Source organism: Odontomachus brunneus, unplaced genomic scaffold (genome assembly GCF_010583005.1).
Source record: "Odontomachus brunneus isolate Ranch 3 - 2012 unplaced genomic scaffold, Obru_v1 Obru_scaffold_136, whole genome shotgun sequence".
NCBI lineage: Eukaryota > Metazoa > Arthropoda > Insecta > Hymenoptera > Formicidae > Odontomachus > Odontomachus brunneus.
This window is the reverse complement of record NW_022639586.1, coordinates 221,197-241,095: the sequence shown is the minus strand read 5'-3', so window position 1 is coordinate 241,095 and position 19,899 is coordinate 221,197. Positions and strand designations below refer to the sequence as shown.

General features: G+C 37.0%; 3 protein-coding genes across 9 annotated transcripts in view; 1 reads left to right on the top strand and 2 right to left on the bottom strand.

Moving 5' to 3' along the window:
• The window catches only part of LOC116850194 (autophagy-related protein 16-1), a 510,030-nt gene extending 509,232 nt beyond the window's left edge, over positions 1–798 (bottom strand). For both annotated transcript variants that reach the window (XM_032828179.1, XM_032828180.1), the window contains exon 1: positions 658–798. In XM_032828179.1, coding sequence (XP_032684070.1) covers positions 658–726 — 69 coding nt within the window. In that variant the 5' untranslated portion in view covers positions 727–798. The remainder of the gene's footprint in view (positions 1–657) is intronic.
• The window catches only part of LOC116850192 (peripheral plasma membrane protein CASK), a 238,178-nt gene that overhangs the window by 4,717 nt on the left and 213,562 nt on the right, over positions 1–19,899 (top strand). For 2 of the 5 annotated variants that reach the window (XM_032828170.1, XM_032828169.1), the window contains exons 1-2: positions 893–1,092; positions 17,484–17,596. In XM_032828170.1, the coding sequence (XP_032684061.1) occupies positions 926–1,092; positions 17,484–17,596 (280 nt within the window). In that variant the 5' untranslated portion in view covers positions 893–925. Of the gene's footprint in view, positions 1–892; positions 1,093–3,806; positions 3,944–17,483; positions 17,597–19,899 lie in introns of those variants that run through there. The other 3 variants (XM_032828171.1, XM_032828172.1, XM_032828173.1) reach the window with 2 other exon arrangements.
• LOC116850195 lies at positions 7,737–12,699 on the bottom strand. Of its 2 annotated transcripts, XM_032828182.1 has the most exons (5): positions 12,420–12,699; positions 12,184–12,334; positions 11,589–12,093; positions 10,627–11,043; positions 7,737–10,516 (listed from the first exon to the last, which is right to left on the bottom strand). In XM_032828182.1, the coding sequence occupies exons 2-5, from the start codon at positions 12,245–12,247 to the stop codon at positions 10,477–10,479; spliced, it is 1,026 nt and encodes a 341-aa protein (XP_032684073.1). In that variant the 5' UTR covers positions 12,248–12,334; positions 12,420–12,699; the 3' UTR covers positions 7,737–10,476. The 2 variants fall into 2 exon arrangements, with proteins under 2 accessions (XP_032684073.1, XP_032684072.1); XM_032828181.1 differs by having other exon boundaries at positions 7,737–11,043; positions 12,420–12,698.

Genomic DNA, 19,899 nt, shown 5'->3' with positions numbered 1-19,899 from the left:
AATGTTGAGATTTTGTAAGATTAAGCAGTGATAAGAATGGAGTTAAAGTTTTAAATAATGTTTCTAAAGTCAGTATTTATATGGTCTGATTTTATACTTGAAATTATCTTAAGTTCGTTTTCAAATACTTCATAAGCGAATGAAATGGTCCATTTAGTATTGGAAGATAAACCTAGGTATAAAATCTGACTATGAATATATTTCTAAATCAACAAGATACACAAGGATAATTAGAGAACATTGACATTATCGACTGTTTATAAATATCTTACATGTCTGAATGATTAACTTACAATATAATATCAATTTTATGATTTATCAGTATTTAAATGTTTCATAAATCTGTATTTATGAAGCATTTGGAAATTAAAACCTATTATAAATAACTATAAGCATTTGGAAATTATATCCTATTATAAATAATTATAATATAAATGTAAGCTATTAACATGCCACAAAACTTCTTGATATTTTTCTCAAGCTTTCTTAAGCATAATATAAGCATACTTTATATGTTATTTATTGTATACTTTATATGTTTTCTTATAACTCTTAATTTTATGCAACGTGCTCATTTTTCTGTACTTTAAAGACAACTATCAATCATTTTATTTGACTGCAATTAAATTCGTAAAAGGAATACGACTTAGTGCTTACCGACTTTTCCTTTAGCCGGTCGAAAAAGTAGAGCTCAGCGATTTGAAGATTTGTTGCTTGAGCTTCCATAACCTGGCTAAACGAACAAGCGATTGTCCATTCAGTATTTACGAGTCAGATTCGGACGATATTCAACTTCACTTGATGTTTTGCACGACAAACGCACGAAACTTTATTTTCGGCACTCCCGCCAATAATCCTCGCGCAAAACCCACTCTACGGATCAACAACGTAAATACACGGTCACGTGAGTTCGGGCTATCTCATAATGAGACAAACGTACGAACTTTTATTCGACATTTCGGTAAACAGATTTACGAAATATCTCGGTCGCTACTTGACGATATCCTTCCGTAACGAACGCACGACGTTTATTTTCAGTACTCCCGGCGACAATGCGCGCGTGAGACTCATCTCTGACGAGCCGAAATCGCGGTAAATACAAAGCGACTTTTCGAACGTGTACGATTGGCGCGCGCGCACCATTTTTCAAACCTGCTACGTCATAGCAGTAATTAGGATATCTCAATGGATGCCATATTTCACACGACATCACGAGCGGCGCCCGTTACCCGAGATATTCGCTTGCCGATACTTCTCTGTACCAAACGTCCAAATCTTCGCAGAAAAATAGGATTTGCTGCAACAGCAAACTAATTTGCTATATATGGACAGTTGAACATAATTCGTTGTGTCAGTTATTTTTTATTTGTTGCAGGAACCTATTTCCTTGCTATGATAACAAGAAAATTTTCTCCTATAGTAAGAAAAGTGGTTAACAGAAAATTTGTTACAGATGGACAACTAAATATAATTTACTGCTTTAGTTACTTTTTTTGTTGCAGGAGCAGATTTTCTTGTTATCCTAGCAAAAAAATTGGGTCTTGCAGCAAAGAAAAAGTGGCTAACACAGCAAATTATGTTTAGTTATTCATTTATAGCAAATCTTTTTTTTTCGTGTTATTTTCGGCATTCGTGGCGATAATTCTCTCAAGAGATCTCGCAAAAATCTTTCCATGAATCTAAAATATTTGGGATAAACGACTCAAGTTCCGAGCTACCGTAAAGGAACGAATGTGCATGTTCTAACAAGTGTCGCGAGTATTCACTTTTGATGGCTATTTAATGATATATTCTTCTATAATAAACGCACCACTCTTACCTTTGGCACTCTCGATGACAATACGCACGTGAGACTCTCCTTTAGCAAGCCGAAGTCGCGGAAAATGCAGAGCGACTTAAGGGGATGCTGGAGTCGATGACGAACTCGAACAATGTCGATAATGCAGAGACGATCGTCACTGATATAATGACACTATCCTTTTCGTATTTCTTGTATATACAGAACCTATATGAATGTGTATTGCTTTGTTTTACCATATTCAACGAAAAACCTAATCATATATGTATAGAAATCTTTCTGCAAATTTTTTCGATATTTTTAAGCTTCCAAGTGCAAATGCGAAGGTAGAACAATGTTCTTCAAAATTTTTCTGTTTAGAGCATCCACACTTTCGGTATGTACAAGCTGCGGAACTTTTATATTCGGCAAATATTACGCTGACAACTGGAGATTTTACATTTAAAATTTTTTTTTCGTTTTCATCACATATCAAACAATGCTCTTATTTATTTTTGCACGTACTTTTATTGCGTAAAACCATTTGTAATTCTGTGTAACCAATACGACGTAAACTTTACAGAAAAATGTCAGTGTTCTGTCGACAAAGTTTTCAGTTTTACTATCCCCTTAACAAACCTGCACATGACGTCGATTCCGCAACCGATTGAACATGCCGCGATTGAGATTCTCAAAGTCTGCATATCAGACTATCCCGAGTGTAAAAAATGTAATCTAACGCAGCTAAAAGAAAATACCTAAATATTCATTTTCATAATCTGGAGTAGTTTTAAAGCCGTAACATGCTAAATATGTGAAAATAAATGATGTCATCAGAAAGTTTTTCTACTTAACATGTATATACATAAATACAAAAATGCATATATTCGAATACTCCACCGAGATTGGCTGACACTCTCTAGAGATTAATCGCGCCAATCAACGCTAAACACTCGTTCATTTTCGTGCAGTCAAGTGCAGTTTCCGATTTGCTTATCTCGTTAATTTACTTTCGAGGTAAGCAAATTTTCTTTTTTTCCTTTACAATATCGTATTATACAAATCTGTCTTTATTGTTCGTCATTATTTGGCTGCAGTAAGGTTAGAAACGTTCGATACATATTAGGTCTGTCCTTTTTAGTTACACTAGTGTTATACCAGAACTTTGTCTCTTTTCTTCCAACGCTAAATTATATATCTGTTTCACTCTCTCCAACATCAAAAAGTTCAAAGTAGTTCAGCTAAAACGAAGAGACTTTTAGATTTACGACGCTACAGTGCATAGCATTAAAGTGCAGGAACATCTATGTACCTATTGTTTCATGTCAGTTTCGAATTACGCTTTATATATTCATATCTTTCTAAAGACGATTCTATGCTACTAACAAATCACTCTAATTATCGTTCGCATACACACATACGCACATTCAAATACTCTACCGGGATTGGCTGACGATCTCTGGAGACCAACCATGAGCACCAATCAATGCTAAGCGCTCGTTCATTTCCGTGCAGGGAAAGTTTGTTATTTGCTTATTCCGTTAGTTTACTTTCGGGATAAGCGAGTTTTCTTCCTTTCCCTCACAATGTCATACTATTCAAATATGTCTTTGCTATTCGTCATTACTTAGCCGCAGTAAGATTAGAAGCGTTCGGTGAATATTAGACCTTTTTACTTTTTAGCTGCACTAGTACTTTACTGGAACTTTGTTCCTTTTCCTTCAACGCTGAATTATATATCTGTTTCACTCTCTCCAACACCAAAAAGTAGTTCAATTGAAACGAATAGATCTTTAGATTTAGGATGCTACAGTACACAGCATTAAAGCGCAAGAACATCTATGTATCTATCGTTTCGTGTCGGTCTTGAAATACGTCTTATATCTTTCTAAAAATGATTCTATGCCATTAACAAATCTCTCTAATTATCGCATACACACATATACATACGCATATTCAAATATTCTACTGAGATTAGCTGACGATCTCTGGAGACTAACCATGAGCACCAATCAACGCTAAGTACTCGTTCATTTCCGTGCAGGCGAGGATCCCGATCGCTTCGTTTCGCGGACTTTTGTGTTATAATCGTGTCAACACATAATTATATGAAAGAAGATAGCGGATAAACCTTGCCACTGTGACTGTCGTTCATTTATTTTTGGGGTAAGCGAGTTTTCTTTCTCTCTCTGTGCAATTTCGTACTACTCAATTTTTACTGTTTGTCACTACTTGGCTAAAGTGCGGTTAGAACCGTTTCGCATATTTAGATTTAAAGCACTACAGTGCGTGGCATTAAAACATAGGAACATCTACGTGTCTACCAGACTCATATCAGTCTTGAGTTACGCTTTATATCTTTCTCAGGACGGATGCAATATCATTAATAAATTTCTCTAAATACTCGGCACACACGTACTACACTATATATACATACACATACCTTATTCAAATACTCTATTGGGATTGATTGGCGATCACAGTAAGTTAACTATGACAACAAATAAACGCTTAGTATTCGTTCAGTTCCATGCAGGTCATAATCTCGATTGCGTTGATTCGCGAGCTTTTACATTATAATTGCATCAACACATAATCATATGAGGGAGGATAACGAACAAACCGTTACTATCGTTAACTTGATTTTGGGGTAAATGAGTTTCCTCTCTCTCTCTTTCTCTCTCTCTCTCTATGTGTCTAATTTCGTACTATTCGAATCCGTCTTTCTTGTTGTCACTACTTGGTTGAAGTGAGTTTAGAAGCGTTCCGCATATTTACATATAAGACCAGTTGACTGATTATATAACAGTATTTGAATGTAGTGACTCGGCAGTTATGTAGAAAAAGACATTAAAATTACAGAAATGTAATGTAACTGTTACAATATATTCCTTATATAACTTTTTTACATTTGAGTTACATAGCCGCAACTGAATGTTATGCCCGATAAAAAATTTTTCATGCAAAATTATGTATAAAATTTGTCCATACATAATTATGTATAATTATATATAATCATATAAAATTATATATAATTATACACAGTTGTATACAATCATATGTAGAATTACACATAATTGTATGAATAATTATGTAAAATTATATGTGAAATTATAGATATAATTATACATAATTATATATAATTATATATATAAGTAGAATGTATGAACATGAATGCACAAATTTGATACATAATAATATATAATTATGTATAATTATATATGAAAAATTTTTGACTGATAGTTAAATCATATGTCTTCGTCTAAATTGAAGGAAAAATAAAGACAGACATACGATTTAACTATCAGTTAATTTACCAAAAAGTTGGAACAATTGGCATCACAGTGCGCGTTATTAAAATGCAGGAACATCCGTGTGCCTACTGAACTCGTATCGATCTTGAATTGTGTTTTAGATCATTTTGAAGACGATTCGAATAATCACGTCAAACGGTAGACGTCTAAAGTTCGAGCAACATACCGGAGAAGTTTTGTTATTCGGACAGTTACCCTATAGATCGCGTTCAGACATCTGTCGTAGAGAGTTTCTAATGTGTACATTCCCGAAAACATTATATTGTAGATATATTTACTATATTGTAGATATATTACTATATTGTAGATTAATTTCAAGTAGTTATTAATATTAATTAAGTATTTCAATTAGTATTAATTAAGTATTAATTTCAAATATTCTTGGAAAAACATAGAAAATTATGCTACCATGCGACTTTGCAAAAGAGTGAAAACTTAATCGTTTATTTGCGGAGAAGCTTGAATATTCAGAAGCTTGAATATATATGAATCGTGTTTATTGCTTCAGTCGACGTAGCGCTACGTTGAGAGTGCATTGTTTAACAAACAATTAGTTTCGCAAAGTCACACCGGTCGATACTACGCGAGCTAAATAGTAGAAGTAAATAAAAATTTTTATTGTTAATGCGAAATTTTCGATGGTAGAAAGTTCAATCGCAATTCGGGTTCTTGTCACTTTCGTGTGTCGTTATGTTAGCAATAATCGATTTTATCGGAACGGTTTATTTAATCTGCCGAAAGACTATAGCCCAAAAAGCAGATACTGTTGTCACAGAAGCGCAATTTCGTTCGGTATCGGAAGCCAATACTTGATTTATCATTCAATTGGCCAACCTTCATGCCAAAATAATACATGTCACTAGCACTGACTGTGTCCAAATACGCATCACAAAGGCTGCAGACCACTCGATGATCGTCGACTTGTGGCTCAGATTTATTCTCTGTCTAAACTGCTTATAGTTTGGAATTATTGAGCTGCTATCAATACCTTGATCTCCAATTATTGAGCTGCTATCAATACTTTGATCTCCATAAATTATTCCAAACTCAAGTAGAGTTTGAATAACCATAATTACGATACATACATACATATATATATATATATATATATATATATATATATATATATATATATGCGTTTCCTAATACATATATTTATCGACTAGTTTCAGAATTCCCTATTGACTACATTTAATCCATCAGGTGCAATAAGTTAACGCTCATATTCTTTTCATTTGTGAATGTGTGTTTTCTTTATCTTTTAGATGGTAACGTAATTTTAATATTGGTTTGTTTTTGAATATTATATTTTGAATATAATTAAGTGATTGCACCAACATGCGTGAGGAAATTAATCGGTGTTAATGCGATGCTTTAAAACTGCTGTTTGTAAGTTCAACAGTGATTTTTACATTAATTTGATATTTATATTAGTTAATACTTAAAAAGAAAATGCACGCGGAATATGGTATAAATCGAAATTAATATACCGCGATTGAATTTATTGCTCAACTGTATATCTTTACAAAATTCAAATAAGATATTTTATACACGATACCTCTCGTCATACCTTTGCGCCAACATAATATTAATTGCACGTTATCACGTCGAACCCGTACGGTAAATCTGCATTATCCTAGCGTTAATGATGCATTCTATTTTAAGTTCCGTCCTTGTATAGTAATAGATTTCGCCATGACTGAGAAATAAGTAGCATACACTATTCGTAATATTCTTGTGGCGAAGGCCAATATTACTCATTAAGACATACCAAATCAATTATCCAGTATTAATTTATCTAAATTAAGAAAGTCGCGAATTCGAGTAGAGACCTTGATAAAGCCAATATCAACAACGAATTGTGCTCCTCGCGATCAAACTTTTCAAACTCATTAAAGTGTGCGTTCATGAGTCGACTGAAAGAAAGTATGAAACGTGCAAGCAATTTTTATATATTGTCCACATACACACAAGAAGTTTTTTTTAATTATGAATCGCAAGTTCGCGTTAATGTAATTTATCCTTCCGAACTATATTCAGTAAATTTGAAATTATTTAAAAATTATCTATAATACATTATCCTCTTACTAATATCGATTTCTTAAACTGTGCGTTTAGATGGAAGCGCGTTTTGTCGCGTGACAAGTTGTGCACAAACGTTTTGATAAAGGTAGTTCGAAGATTGCCCTACAAGAGTATACGCCCACACGAGCTATGGGTGCCCGTCAATTAACCTCAGCATGGTGTTATCGAGAAGTGGTGCATTCTTCGTTCGTTACAGCTAATTGAAGTCGCACAGTCGACGCTCTTTTCTGAGTCAATTGAGCTTAAGTGCTGCAAGTTATCGTTCACACAAATGGTTCTTCTAAAGTCTCGCATCGTAGAAATTGTTCCCTTTCAATCAACTGCTTGCGGGGTTTTGTTCCGTTTTTAACTCTTTCATTAACAATTTTGTTTTTTAAAAATGTACAACTTTTTTTTTACTTTATTAAATGTATTAATATAATATAGTTTTAGCAAAAAAATTAGAAGTTTTATATTTGGCGCTAAAAGGAGAGGGCCAGGACGCTGATGTCCCACTGAGATTTTTGAGCGGGTATATTTGCTTCAATGATAATAAGTAGAACGATAAGTGATATGTGTTCTAAATGCTAAAAAAATTGATTATTTAATTAAATAAGATTATTATTAGTAATGAGAAAAACATATATCTCATTGATAGCGAGAGGGTTAAGATATTTCGAAACACAGCGTTTTCATACGCGACGATGTATTCTCGTTCTTCTGTGTCGTTTATTTCGTGGCTATTGAAATTGTCATTTTCTCTCGCAATCTCCGACAACGCGCCGCTTGTAATTGAGTTCCAAATCGGTTAAATAAATATTGCTATGCAACGCTTTGTTAACTTTTCCGCAGCTGCAACGAATTTCGCTTTACGAGAGACTATGTACACAACCTTTTCTTGATTATCTTTCACACTATAACTGCCCAAACTTCGCAACCGAGTCTCGCAATTATACATATCGTACGACCGATTTTGTTTTCGGTAAATCAAATAGAAACATTTCAAAGTGATTACAGTCGCACGAGAGCAACGATGCAATTAACATCGCGCAAGTCGTTTCTGGCAAATCTGACTTGTCACCTAATAAATAGAATCAGTTGTATCGGGGGCTGTTGTGAAAATAGAATCGGAGTTATCGAACAGAGACTCTCGACGCTCTTACCTCGATGCTCTCCATCGTTCCGTTGGAGAGGGAAAGCACCGAGAAATCCCCAGAATGCTCCGACGGGTTTAAATCTCGATGCGGACACGTACAAGGCGAGATACGAGGCGGCATGCTCTGCTTTTACGATCCTCGCCCTACTTTTCATTTCTCTCGCGAACTATCGGACGGAAGAGGGTCCCGTATGTTCTCTCGCTTACGTTCTTCAAAAGTCAGTCTAAATTCTTACCGATGGAATTTATCCTTGAGCTTAATTATACGGCCCAAACTTTTGTGTCAGATCCCCTTTAGATAACGTTACAACATTGTGTGCTGTCACACATCAGATTGTTTGACGTACGAACAATAATGTTCAGACAAATATTAGATTTAGAAAATGGCATATCAGGAAAGTATTAACTTTGCAGCTTGCGAGCATGAGCGAACGTATTACGTAGGAATAGTCGTATGTCTCAAACAATTTGATGTTTTCAAATATGCGTCATTAAGCTCGGAGGACGTAGTATTTTTTTGTAATTTAAGATAATCCGGAAAACATTTGTATGTGTTAATTCACCGAATATTAATATTTGATGTTGTTTCTATATTTTATTTAACAATTTGCTCTCTCATTTAGCTGGGATATTGTATTTTACTTCAGTATTTGTAACAAAATTACCGTAATACGAACACGTATATTGGATATGTGATGAATTCGAATTGAATTTTTTCTGAATGAACTTGGAAGCGCAAATATATTTTGCGCGCGTGTTGCCCCTTTTATTTTAAAAAATATTGTGTCATAATTCTGATAATAATGCTTTTAATATTGCTGCTGGAAGATGTAAGAGAGGAAATTGTCATAGTTAAATGCCGGAATGATTTTTTCTTTTTATAACACTTAATACGTATATGTCGCCATTAGATACATGAAGTAAATAAAGTAAAAGTAAAGTAAATAAAGTTTCGTATAGATTGCAATTTTTTTTAGTCTATACTATTTTTTGTGCACATTATATTTTATTACTGTTGCTGTTCTAACTATTGCACGTAGAACTTTTATCTACTTCTATCGTGAAGCAATCAGTAAGCTTAAAACAATACGCGAATGATATAAACACATATCATACATATGTGAATGCGGTCTACAAATATTTTCGTTCCGTGTTGTACATATCTTTATCGGTACAGCGATGATATACGATTTGGCATTCTATCGTAACGTGATATTTCAGTTTACATTTTTTTTAACGATTAACGTAGAACTTCGTCATTTGTTTGCACGTACATGTTCGACGCGTCTCTCTCTCGGTCTGCAAAAGATATCCGATATCTTTTTTGTGAGGAACGAGTCCTCTTACAAAATTATGACGCAGATAACAGTCCGAGAACTTTAATCTTGAAAAATAAATGTTGTCTTATCGAGCTCGAGATAAAGTTGACTCGTGTCGGATGTCAACGCATAATTTCTCAACATCATTAATATTTAATATGATATCTCGGTGCAACATGCACGAGTGAATCTTGCTACAACGTAATGGAAATAATTCCTCCAGGACAATTCGTCTCAATAAGAAGTTGTATCCCCATGTTACCGGTTCGCGTCTACGTAGCACATCCGCTTAATAACTCATTTGTTCTTGAGACGTTACGTTCTCTCTCTCTATGGTGCATTTTGGAAATCGGCCAGCCGACATACGGGTCACTGCGATTCGATTCAGTTTCTTCCATACAAGCTTTATCAGACGTTCTCTCTATTAGATAGGTTTACTGTAATTCTGAACTATCTAGATCTTCTATATTCTAGATAGAAATATCACAAATGAGACGTCAAATTCATATATCCATTAAGATAATTTTTATAGTACGAAATGCATTTCAACTTTCTCGCCAATATCTAATATAAATCATAAAATATCTTCCGCAATAGTGACTCACGTTAATGTTTTAAGTACATTAAATATAAAGAAAATATTTAAAATCATAAGAATTAATCCGTCACGATTGCAAATTTTATTATTTCGCATCTGACGGCGACATGTACAAAGTCGGAGTCTGCCGGACTGATTCGTTTTTATGTTACTTTAAGAGACCGGTTACACGAAGGTTTGGCACTTCAGGCACCCTATTTCGTAACTCGTTAACGGTGCAGGCGTAAGAAACACCAGCCGTGATATTGCTAGGAGACCATTTTACCCAGTTGATCTGATCGGTGATATCTGTGCAGATTTTTAAGTTGTTTGTAATTGACTGTACGAAGGGATCGTTCAGGCCCACAAACGCGACACCCTGCTTATTTAATGGATTATAGACGATCTTCCAAAAGTACCTGGGTACGGGCAATATTTCATCTTCAGGGAACAAGTATATGCGTTTTTGCACGCCGTCAATATCTTCCATGGTCATTTGACCGTGTACTCCCGTGTAAACGTCGAGCTCCAATCGCCGTTTGCTGGCAAAGTCTTTGACGCTGTTTTCCAGCCATTTCCAATTGCCATTATTAAAAGTCTGCCACTGAGGTGCGACGTTTAGGAACCAAAAGGTGCTGTTTTGCTGGGAGCCATACACGAAGTCCGTTTTGGCCACTAAATGACCGCGAGCGAGGTACTGCACCGACTTTTGCAATCGTTCTTCCACCAACTCGGACGATCCCAGGATTCTAGTGAGCATTTCCTTTTGGGTATTGAATTGATATAAATTGTCTACACTTATTCCTTTATAAAAAGTCCCTTGCTTGAATTGTGGCCTGAAACATGCAATCGTTGACTGAGCGCGACCTCATATTTTCTTTCATAATATAACGTTCACATAATGCAAGAAGTGTGCATTTTTTGGCTTGCGTCCCCTTTCATAATAGTCATATCGTAATCATAATTATTTTAAAATGATAAAAGATAGCTCTGTTAAGTGCTCATCGTAATTGAATTACAAAATATGATATTTTTATTTTACGTGATTATACGACGTAGATTTGTGTGTTTTATTTGAATATTCTCAAAATTATTATATCTGTGCATTGAGAGAAAAATATAGTTGTCTTTGGCATCAACTATACGCATTTTTTTTTAACCACAAAAATAATTAGAAGAACCATTGTTTTAGTAGGTGTTATTAGAAAGATGGTTTTTCTAATTATTTTTCTGGTTAAAATCACAAAAAAGTATAGTTGACGCCGAAAGTAATTTTTCTTTCAGTGTGATCCTTTCACGAGAAGATATTGAACATTTAAATTTATCCAAGAATTTTCTCGGAAAAGGATTAGTGGAATGTTTCATAATTAGGAGACCTTACCTGGGATAACTTTTCTGCAAATTGCCGATATGACTTGTTATGCGGGACTTCGCAAAATACGTCATATACCTCGAGTCGTCGCGACATATTTCAAAAGTAGGGATGAAGGTGTTGCTCACTTTGAAACCAATGTCAACGGAGGTGTGGCTGCAGATGCCACCTTGCGCTGTCGTTTTTAAGTTTTTTCGGGTAATATCCGTAGGGCTCTTCGCGCAAACCAAGGCCGAAAACTCATAGAGACCACCTTGAGAGCGATCATTCGTAGAGACGCGAAATAGCTTATTCCGTACACAAGTAACTTCGGCCTCGCTACCCCACAATTCATTGTTGAGATAATTATTCTTGCCTGGACACGCCAGATATATGGTATCTCCCGTATGTATTCGTAATATCTCATCGTCGTTCTTCGGATACAGGAAACTCGTGTTTTTCCATGTCAGGATTAACGGTTGAGGCTCCTTAAGATCGCCGCCTGGGTATCGTATGGAGATCGTACAGCCAGCATCTGAGAATTATTATAGTAAGTGATAGTACGAGACTGTAAAACATGTTCGCGCGCAAACACTTGGCGATATTACGAAAGAAACTGGATTACCAACGCTGGCTGGGATTGTAAGTGTCCAAGTGACATATGCAAGAAACGGGACCACCGCCAACATGACCACGCCCGACTGGTTGTACGGTTAAGAAGAAGCCGTTTGAGTTCAGATTGGAAAATTTCACACACTTGTCAGCTGGTGAGGTACCTGCGTATATAAGAAGAGATAAACTTGTAAGAATTTTGTACGATTATCATGCTGCCGTATGTATAAGATAACGTTCGTTACTTACAAATCATGTTCGCTTCAGTTACGCGGAAACGGCGCTGGAATGTAAACGCATTCCAGATAAAAATGTCGCTCGTAATTTCTTCTTTTTTTCTTTTAGCGAATTTGCAGGGCGATCTTTCGTTTCAATTCAGACTTTAATGTCTACGACTAAAAGGACATTCGGTAGCCTTGCGGCACTTTGCATATCCAAACTGTAGCATAAAGATTCACTCGACTTCATCGTTACTCGGCGCCGACGCTATGAAAAGATTTTCGACGACACGATATTACGACTCATTGCTTCTAAAGCGTAGACATCGTGTGCTACCATACTAAAAAGTTTTGACCAACCGTGTCTGTTTCTAGCTAATCATTTTTCATGACTGTTGATTCATCCGGCAAGCGGGAATGTGTCAAAACAGAAGTGATATTTTCACAGCTTGACGTTTCGTACATACGTGTTTTTATCAGAAGGTTATCCGCTCACGTGTAACGCGAAATCAGTAGAAGAAGAGTAAGAATGTTAAAAAAGGTAAGTAAGAAGTTAATATACAAAATTATAATAAATTTATACACATACAGACACAAAACGTCTCTGCTTTTAATATTTTCACGCGATTTGCTTTTAAATTATTCGTTATTAATAAACATTTTACTTTATTAGAATTAAGTAAAAACTTTTTACTTATCTTTTTTAACATTCTTACTTTTCTTGTACTGATTGCGCGTTACACGTGAGCAGATAACCTTCTGAGAAAAACACGTATGTATGAAACGTCAAGCTGTCAAAATGTCACTTTTATTTTCACACATTTCCGCTTGTCGGATGAATCAGCAATCATGAAAAACGATCAGCTAGAAACGGACACGGCTGGTCGAAACTTTCTAGTGTACGAGTATATTATATTGCCAGAAGCAAGTACTGTCTGATTTGATTAATTTGAATATGTCCTAATTACCTAACGAGATGCAAATGATTAAGCATGCATAGTGCGATTAGTATGTATAAATATAAGAATAACACGAGCCGATTGAGTTTTATTAGACAATACGCCTTTTAATAATTTGGTATATATTATATATTTTGAACCTTTTCAAGCCACTTCTTAAGATGAAATTCTCTAAAAATGTGGTCGACTTGAGGAGTCAGTGGGATCATCAAAATTCCTCGTGTATTTACACAGGAACGCGCTAAAATTCTTCACACATACCGTTCATCAAGACGCCATCGTATAAATTTAACAAATACTCTCTCGGATTTGTGGGAAGCGGGCGAAATCGACCGTAAGTCTCATTATTACGAACTCTTGCGCCAAGTAATAAGCAACTCATGACGGTAATACATGGAAGGAAGGCTACGTAATATCAGCGCGACGGCGCGACTTAAGTTTAACAGAGCTGTCAAGGGAGAGACGAGTAACTGTGCCGCGTTTATGTGCTGCGTTTCGGTTAGCCGTAGCACGTGTGATCTGTATATATCGATAACAGTAACTGCGGAAAGTATGCGCTATACTAAAGCAAACTGAATAACCTGACGAGAGAATGGTTGGTCAGGAGGAAAAAGCGATATTTCAGCGGGTTAAACGAACCCCGCTGAGTCTCACGAACGTCATCTGCTAGGGGACGTTATTTATTCCTGAGTTTCGCTAACAATCCCATTTAGCGGTTTCAATTTCCCATCCCTCCGTCTTCCTATGCCGCGGTCGGCCGTGTCCGTCGCGTCTACGTGCCTTCAATAGCGCGGAAACGAATGAGGGATAGAGATGGAATGTTAATGTCTGACCGACATATCTTGACGATATATTCTGGCACCGAATGCCGCTGGTGTGTATACGAGACAACGTTCGTGATGCAATTACGATAGATCTGTCGACGCCTCCGTTCCAAAGAAAACTGCGAATGAAAACGCTTTATATTGATGCTCATAATTCGCCTGTCGAGTAAAAGTTAACGACATAATCGTAGCACGTCAAGTACAGTGGCTGCGACCAGCAGAGAAAGAGAGAGAAAGAGAGAGTTGCTTTGCAACTTTTGTAAAACTAGTGAGCTTTGGATTGGACTTTTAATCTTCGTTCGATCTAAGAGTATGCATTATTCTAATTCGAAGTATAAAGAGAATGTGGTGCTCTCTTACAGATATGATCATACGGCCGATCATACGACTTTCAGTCGCGTAAAACGACCAACTCCGCTTTATTGAGTTGTTGATTAGGCTATAAATCAGCAATTTGGGCGCAGCGCGTTCCAATCAGCGGCGAGTTATGTTGAGCTAACATAAGTTATGGCCACGGCGTGAGCAGCATGTTATCTGGATCCACGTGAAATTTCAAACAGGTTGAACGCCGGGCCGATATCCTAATTGCCGTTTTCGGGGAACAGAATTCTGTATGAACGTGCGAAGGCACGTAGCCACGATATTCCCCGACAGTCTTTGGCCTAACTGACATTGAACGGCGGGCAAAGTTCAATTGCGGCGGATTCGAGGTTCAATTTACAATGGCCGGGAGGTTAAGTACGCATCCGAGACGACGGTGAGAACGTGTGCGCTATCGGTACCCACGTGCGCTCTATAAAAAGAAATGCTATTCATGTACGTTATATCAGCACAGGATGATATTTAATCATGTCGGGGAACGTGTAGAGGGAATTTTGCAGATCGATAAGTCTCGATCTATTTGCAACAGAAGTGTATCGCTCGATTGTGCGCTGAGAGATCGAACGAAAAATTTAAAATTGTGCGCGCGCACACATACACATATACATATGCATTGCATTCGCTCAGACGGAGAAGTAAAAGATGCTCGGATGCGTATTTTCTCCCAAGTGGGAAATCGGTTTCGAATGTAGGCCGCAGTAGAGTATTTGACCCTCTCTAGAAAATGACGAGACGTCAATAAGTTCTCATAAAAGGCGGATTATGTCGTCGTGCCAATCGCTTTACGAAGGCCTTAAGGCACTCGAGGGCCGCGTCTTGTAAGAGAGCTTTTAACAATGAAAAACGGAGTGGATGTATTTATTGACGCGCTCGACGATGTACCGGAGATGACAGTCAGCGGATGTGTCGAACGAATTACACGGATATATTTTTGAGAGACTGCACAGTCTTTCAAAAGTGTATCTCAAGAGTGTATTTCGTATCGATTTATTGTCTTAGGTTAGGAATGCATCGAAGAATGCAATGGATTATGCTCTTCAAATAGAAAATACGCTTGCATGATACTGTATCTTTCGTGGAACATCTCAACGTCGTCTCGATTATTTTCCACTTCTTGAAATTCAAATTTGATATTTTGGAAGGATTTGGAGATGAAGTATGCGATCATAAGCCGCGATAGATGACGCGACAAAATAATGTACAGCATTATCACACAGATAAAACACAAAGAAAACTTTTGCACGATTGACTCTTTATTAATAACGCGTGCAGGAGTTCGATGCGATGATGTATCAATCACTGTGCAACCCGCAAGGACAGATGCTTGCGTCCTAAGCTATACGTATACAATTCTCCATTGTGGGTTTTCACGAATTCCACGAATGCGCGCGTGGTTATCATTCGATGGATAACCGAGACCGCCGATTTGAACCCTTAAGTACACACCTGATTACGTGACCTACTCGTACGCACACAGATTGCGTGCCCGTTTCAAGATCATGCATCTCACCCGCTCCAGTCATACAGCGTCAAGATATCTGGAAATTCCAGCTATCAATTTCTGTCCTTGACTTAGAGACAATCTGAGAACAGATAATCTAAATATATGTTAGTGTTTCTCGTTCCTTCTATTTCTAAACCACAAATTGATGTCGGATCTTCTCTTTTCGAGATATCGACATTTTACTCGATATTTATCTGTGTACACATGTCACTTGATGATGTCAGCTAAAGATAACCATAAGACATATATGAGTGCCAAGTAATATAGCTAGACAAGCTTTTAAGAAATGGTTGCTTTATTGAAAACGATATATCGGTCATCTCTTGGACGAATATACGTGCATACGAGGAAAGAATGATGTATTTTAAAATCTACGATATATTTTAGACTTGGCAGAGAAAGGCTCTTCCTCGTTAATTTTCGTATTAGGAGAGACCACTTTATCGCTGGATTTATTGATCGTCATAGAATATCTCCGAAATTTTTTATCGTTCTCTGACTTCATATAGATCATCTTATTGTCACAATGCGTTATAATGCGCGATGACGCTGCTGCTCTCTCACCTGTCAAACGTTGATAAATTGAGGAGGTACCGCAGGTGAATTCCTTTAGTCGAAGGAATTCATTTGAGGTACCTTCCCTTAACCAAAGGAATTCACTGAAGGTATCGCAACTCCTTCATATCTGGCAGATGAATATTTGACGCATTTTACTAATGCGAACTGGCTCTTCTGCTGTTCGCTATTTTAATTGAAGCTCCGTGAAATTGTTATATGGCTGCAAAGGTAGCGCGTCAAATTTAGTACATGCATGCGTAGGAAAAGTGAAGAGCCACAGCGCACGCGACATTTAAAAATGGCGGCAGGTGACCGGAAGGACATGACCTTGGTCGATAAAACGATGTCAAAGAAATCTCAAGATATTAATCCTTTAACACCGGAACTCGAACATTTTTTTACAATAGCCTCGTACACTTCAAGATTTTTTTCTTTTTGGCTGATGTGTATCGAAATCAATAAGCTGTAAATTTCACATCTCATATTTTTAGCGGGGTTGGAAGCTCTCCGTGAATAAATGTACACACCGAGCAAAAACTAATTGGTAATTGATTTGAATTGAAAGAATAAATTATTTATAAAGACAATTTTTTGACGTAGTCGCTCGGACACGCGCGCGACGTTAAAGCTTTTATTTATTCGAGAAAAGCTAAAAGACGTGCAAAAGTTTTTTGCCGATAAAACTCATTGCTCTTTTCCCTCGGGCATTAACACCATACGATATCGGATGCCCGCATTGATCCACCTGTCGACACGTCGTATTTACGATTCGCGCGAGTTATCCCGACAACGCGTGTAATTCCTGGCCGAGGAACTACACCGCGAGCGTAATTATTATTATTGTTGACGTCTCGCTCGCATTGTTGCAGGGGTCCATTCAGCGTGGTTCGCAAGTGCATTCACCGCCAGACCGGGCAGATTTTCGCCGTAAAAATCGTCGATGTGGCGAAGTTCACCTCTAGTCCTGGTCTCAGCACCGCGGGTGAGTCTAACATTACGTGGCTGGCGCACGGGACAACATTCGTTGCTAATTAACGATCGAAGTTGTCTCTTTCCGCTGTCGATGAGCTTCGGACGTGTAGCCCACGCGAAGTAGCTTGACACGAGACGCGCGTATTCATTTGTACGTGACATTGTGCGAATTTTCGCTTCGAAACAGGAACAGTTAACTGAAGCTAATTGGGAACAGTTAGCCAAAGCTAATTCGATATATTTGGCTTTGGTTGAATATATCGTCAAATAAGATATGACGAAAAAATAATTCAGATTAAGAAAAGATAATTCAATGCTCTTGTGATACATTTATAATTGACGCCATAATTTTATAGCTTCGCTTCTTTTTTTAATTAGAAAAATTGAATCGTTACGAAGCGCATTTAATATCCTGCGCGCGCTCTTGCTTGAAATATTACCTTTTTGTGCATTTTATGATTTCTGTAGCATTGAAGTTCTGTAATACTGAATCGGATATATTGAATTAGCTTGGAATAATTGTTTCAATTTTTTTTCAAACGTCCAAACGAGCAAATATGGGAAAATTTCCTGTTATTGGACCGTTTCATCATACGAGACTCATCAAGATTGGCGAGCAACAGTTTGTATTGTTTTCTTGTAAATAACTAACTATTAATCTTCATCGTGTGCTCGAAACAAGGCGTGTTACTCCTCTTTCTCTCTGTCCCACCCCCTGACAGAGTACGACAACGTTTTACTATACGACCGACGGAACATGGATTTGAGTCGTGAACCGCCGCGCGAACCATTGTGCAATTGAATGGAAAGGCGGACCATTGTCGCCGCGCACATTTTTCGGGGGTTTAACCCAACATATCGGCCGACAGGCCGAGACGATATACGACGAGCATTGTTTCAACACCGGTTTTCTTTACTAAAGCGCGCGTTTTTTCGAGAAATGAGAGAAACATTCGATTTCTGCCGACTACGCAAGAATGGCGAAACGATGTTAAATATATCGTGTAAACTCATTAGCGAACGGACAATTAGTAAACAGGTATTTGGCTCGAATTTTCTCGACGATGGAGGAAACCATTTTTTAAGCGATATCCGTCATATAATCAACGATTATATAACAATTTGTGTCATAGGGTTATGGCTAACAACGTGAAGTAAAAGGACGCAGTTCCCATGCCGAAAATATCTCGACGAATTACGTCGTTAATAACGAAGCAGGTGTTTCACCGAGATCCCACATGGGATCTTTGGGAATACCGCGAAGCATATGCGAACAGAGTTTGATATTTCGCTCCTTACGGCTGGTTATAACTATACATGAGGCGAGACATTTGTTTCGCTAGAGGGAAATGTCAGGATATTACGAAGTTTCGTTTTCTTCCACGTCGCACATAATACACTTGTTACATGATCTTATCGCATTTATATAACAAAAATTTGTGCAATATATAAGTCAGTGTATATTTCTCAATCTTCATCATAACAAGGTATTGTCAGAAAAAAGCCAATAAGAATCTTGAACTGTCGTTGCATCTTCCAAGTAGAAAAAAATGAGAGAGAGAGAGAGATTCCGTTGGACAAATTAAATCTTTCAATCAAGAACGCATTGCCGAACTGAGCTGTAAATAGAAATGAAAGAAGAACTTCATCCTCCAATTAATTTTAAATGAAATTTACTTTAAAGAAATTCGCTTTTAATACGATATTCAATTACAGCCGATATTTCATTACTAAGTTGCAAAACGGTGCGGCGTAATTTTGCGACGAAAGTTTTGTCAAGGAGGTTAATATTTTGCCGTTTAAATTAGTTAAAGAATTTATGAATGGCGGGAACGGCGATGTCTTGGCGCCCCCGTTCTATCTATTGAAATTTATTAATGCACGTTAAAATATTTTCAATAATTTTAGTAATTAAATAGTTTAGTTTAATTTTTAATAATTAAATAAGGGGAATAATTGATATTAGCGTTCTCATACGCAAAAATAAATATAATTCTGAAAATTCCCGGGAATATTATACAGTTATATTTATACAGTTATACGTTCAAACAGTTATACGTTCTCGTTTATGAATATCGCAATTATCTTTTATATTATTTTTCTGTAATATATTTTTTTATTTAGTATATCTAAAAAATACGATCGCATGCGTCACTATAACTGGATCCAGTGGCTTTGCTCGAGACTACAGATTCCATTGCAGCTCGACGCAGATACGGCATCTAAATTGCCTTTGGTAAAAACGATCTGGGAAATGAAGTTTTTATATCTGTTTCAGATACGGTAGAGCGGGAGTTTCGTTTAACTGGAGTA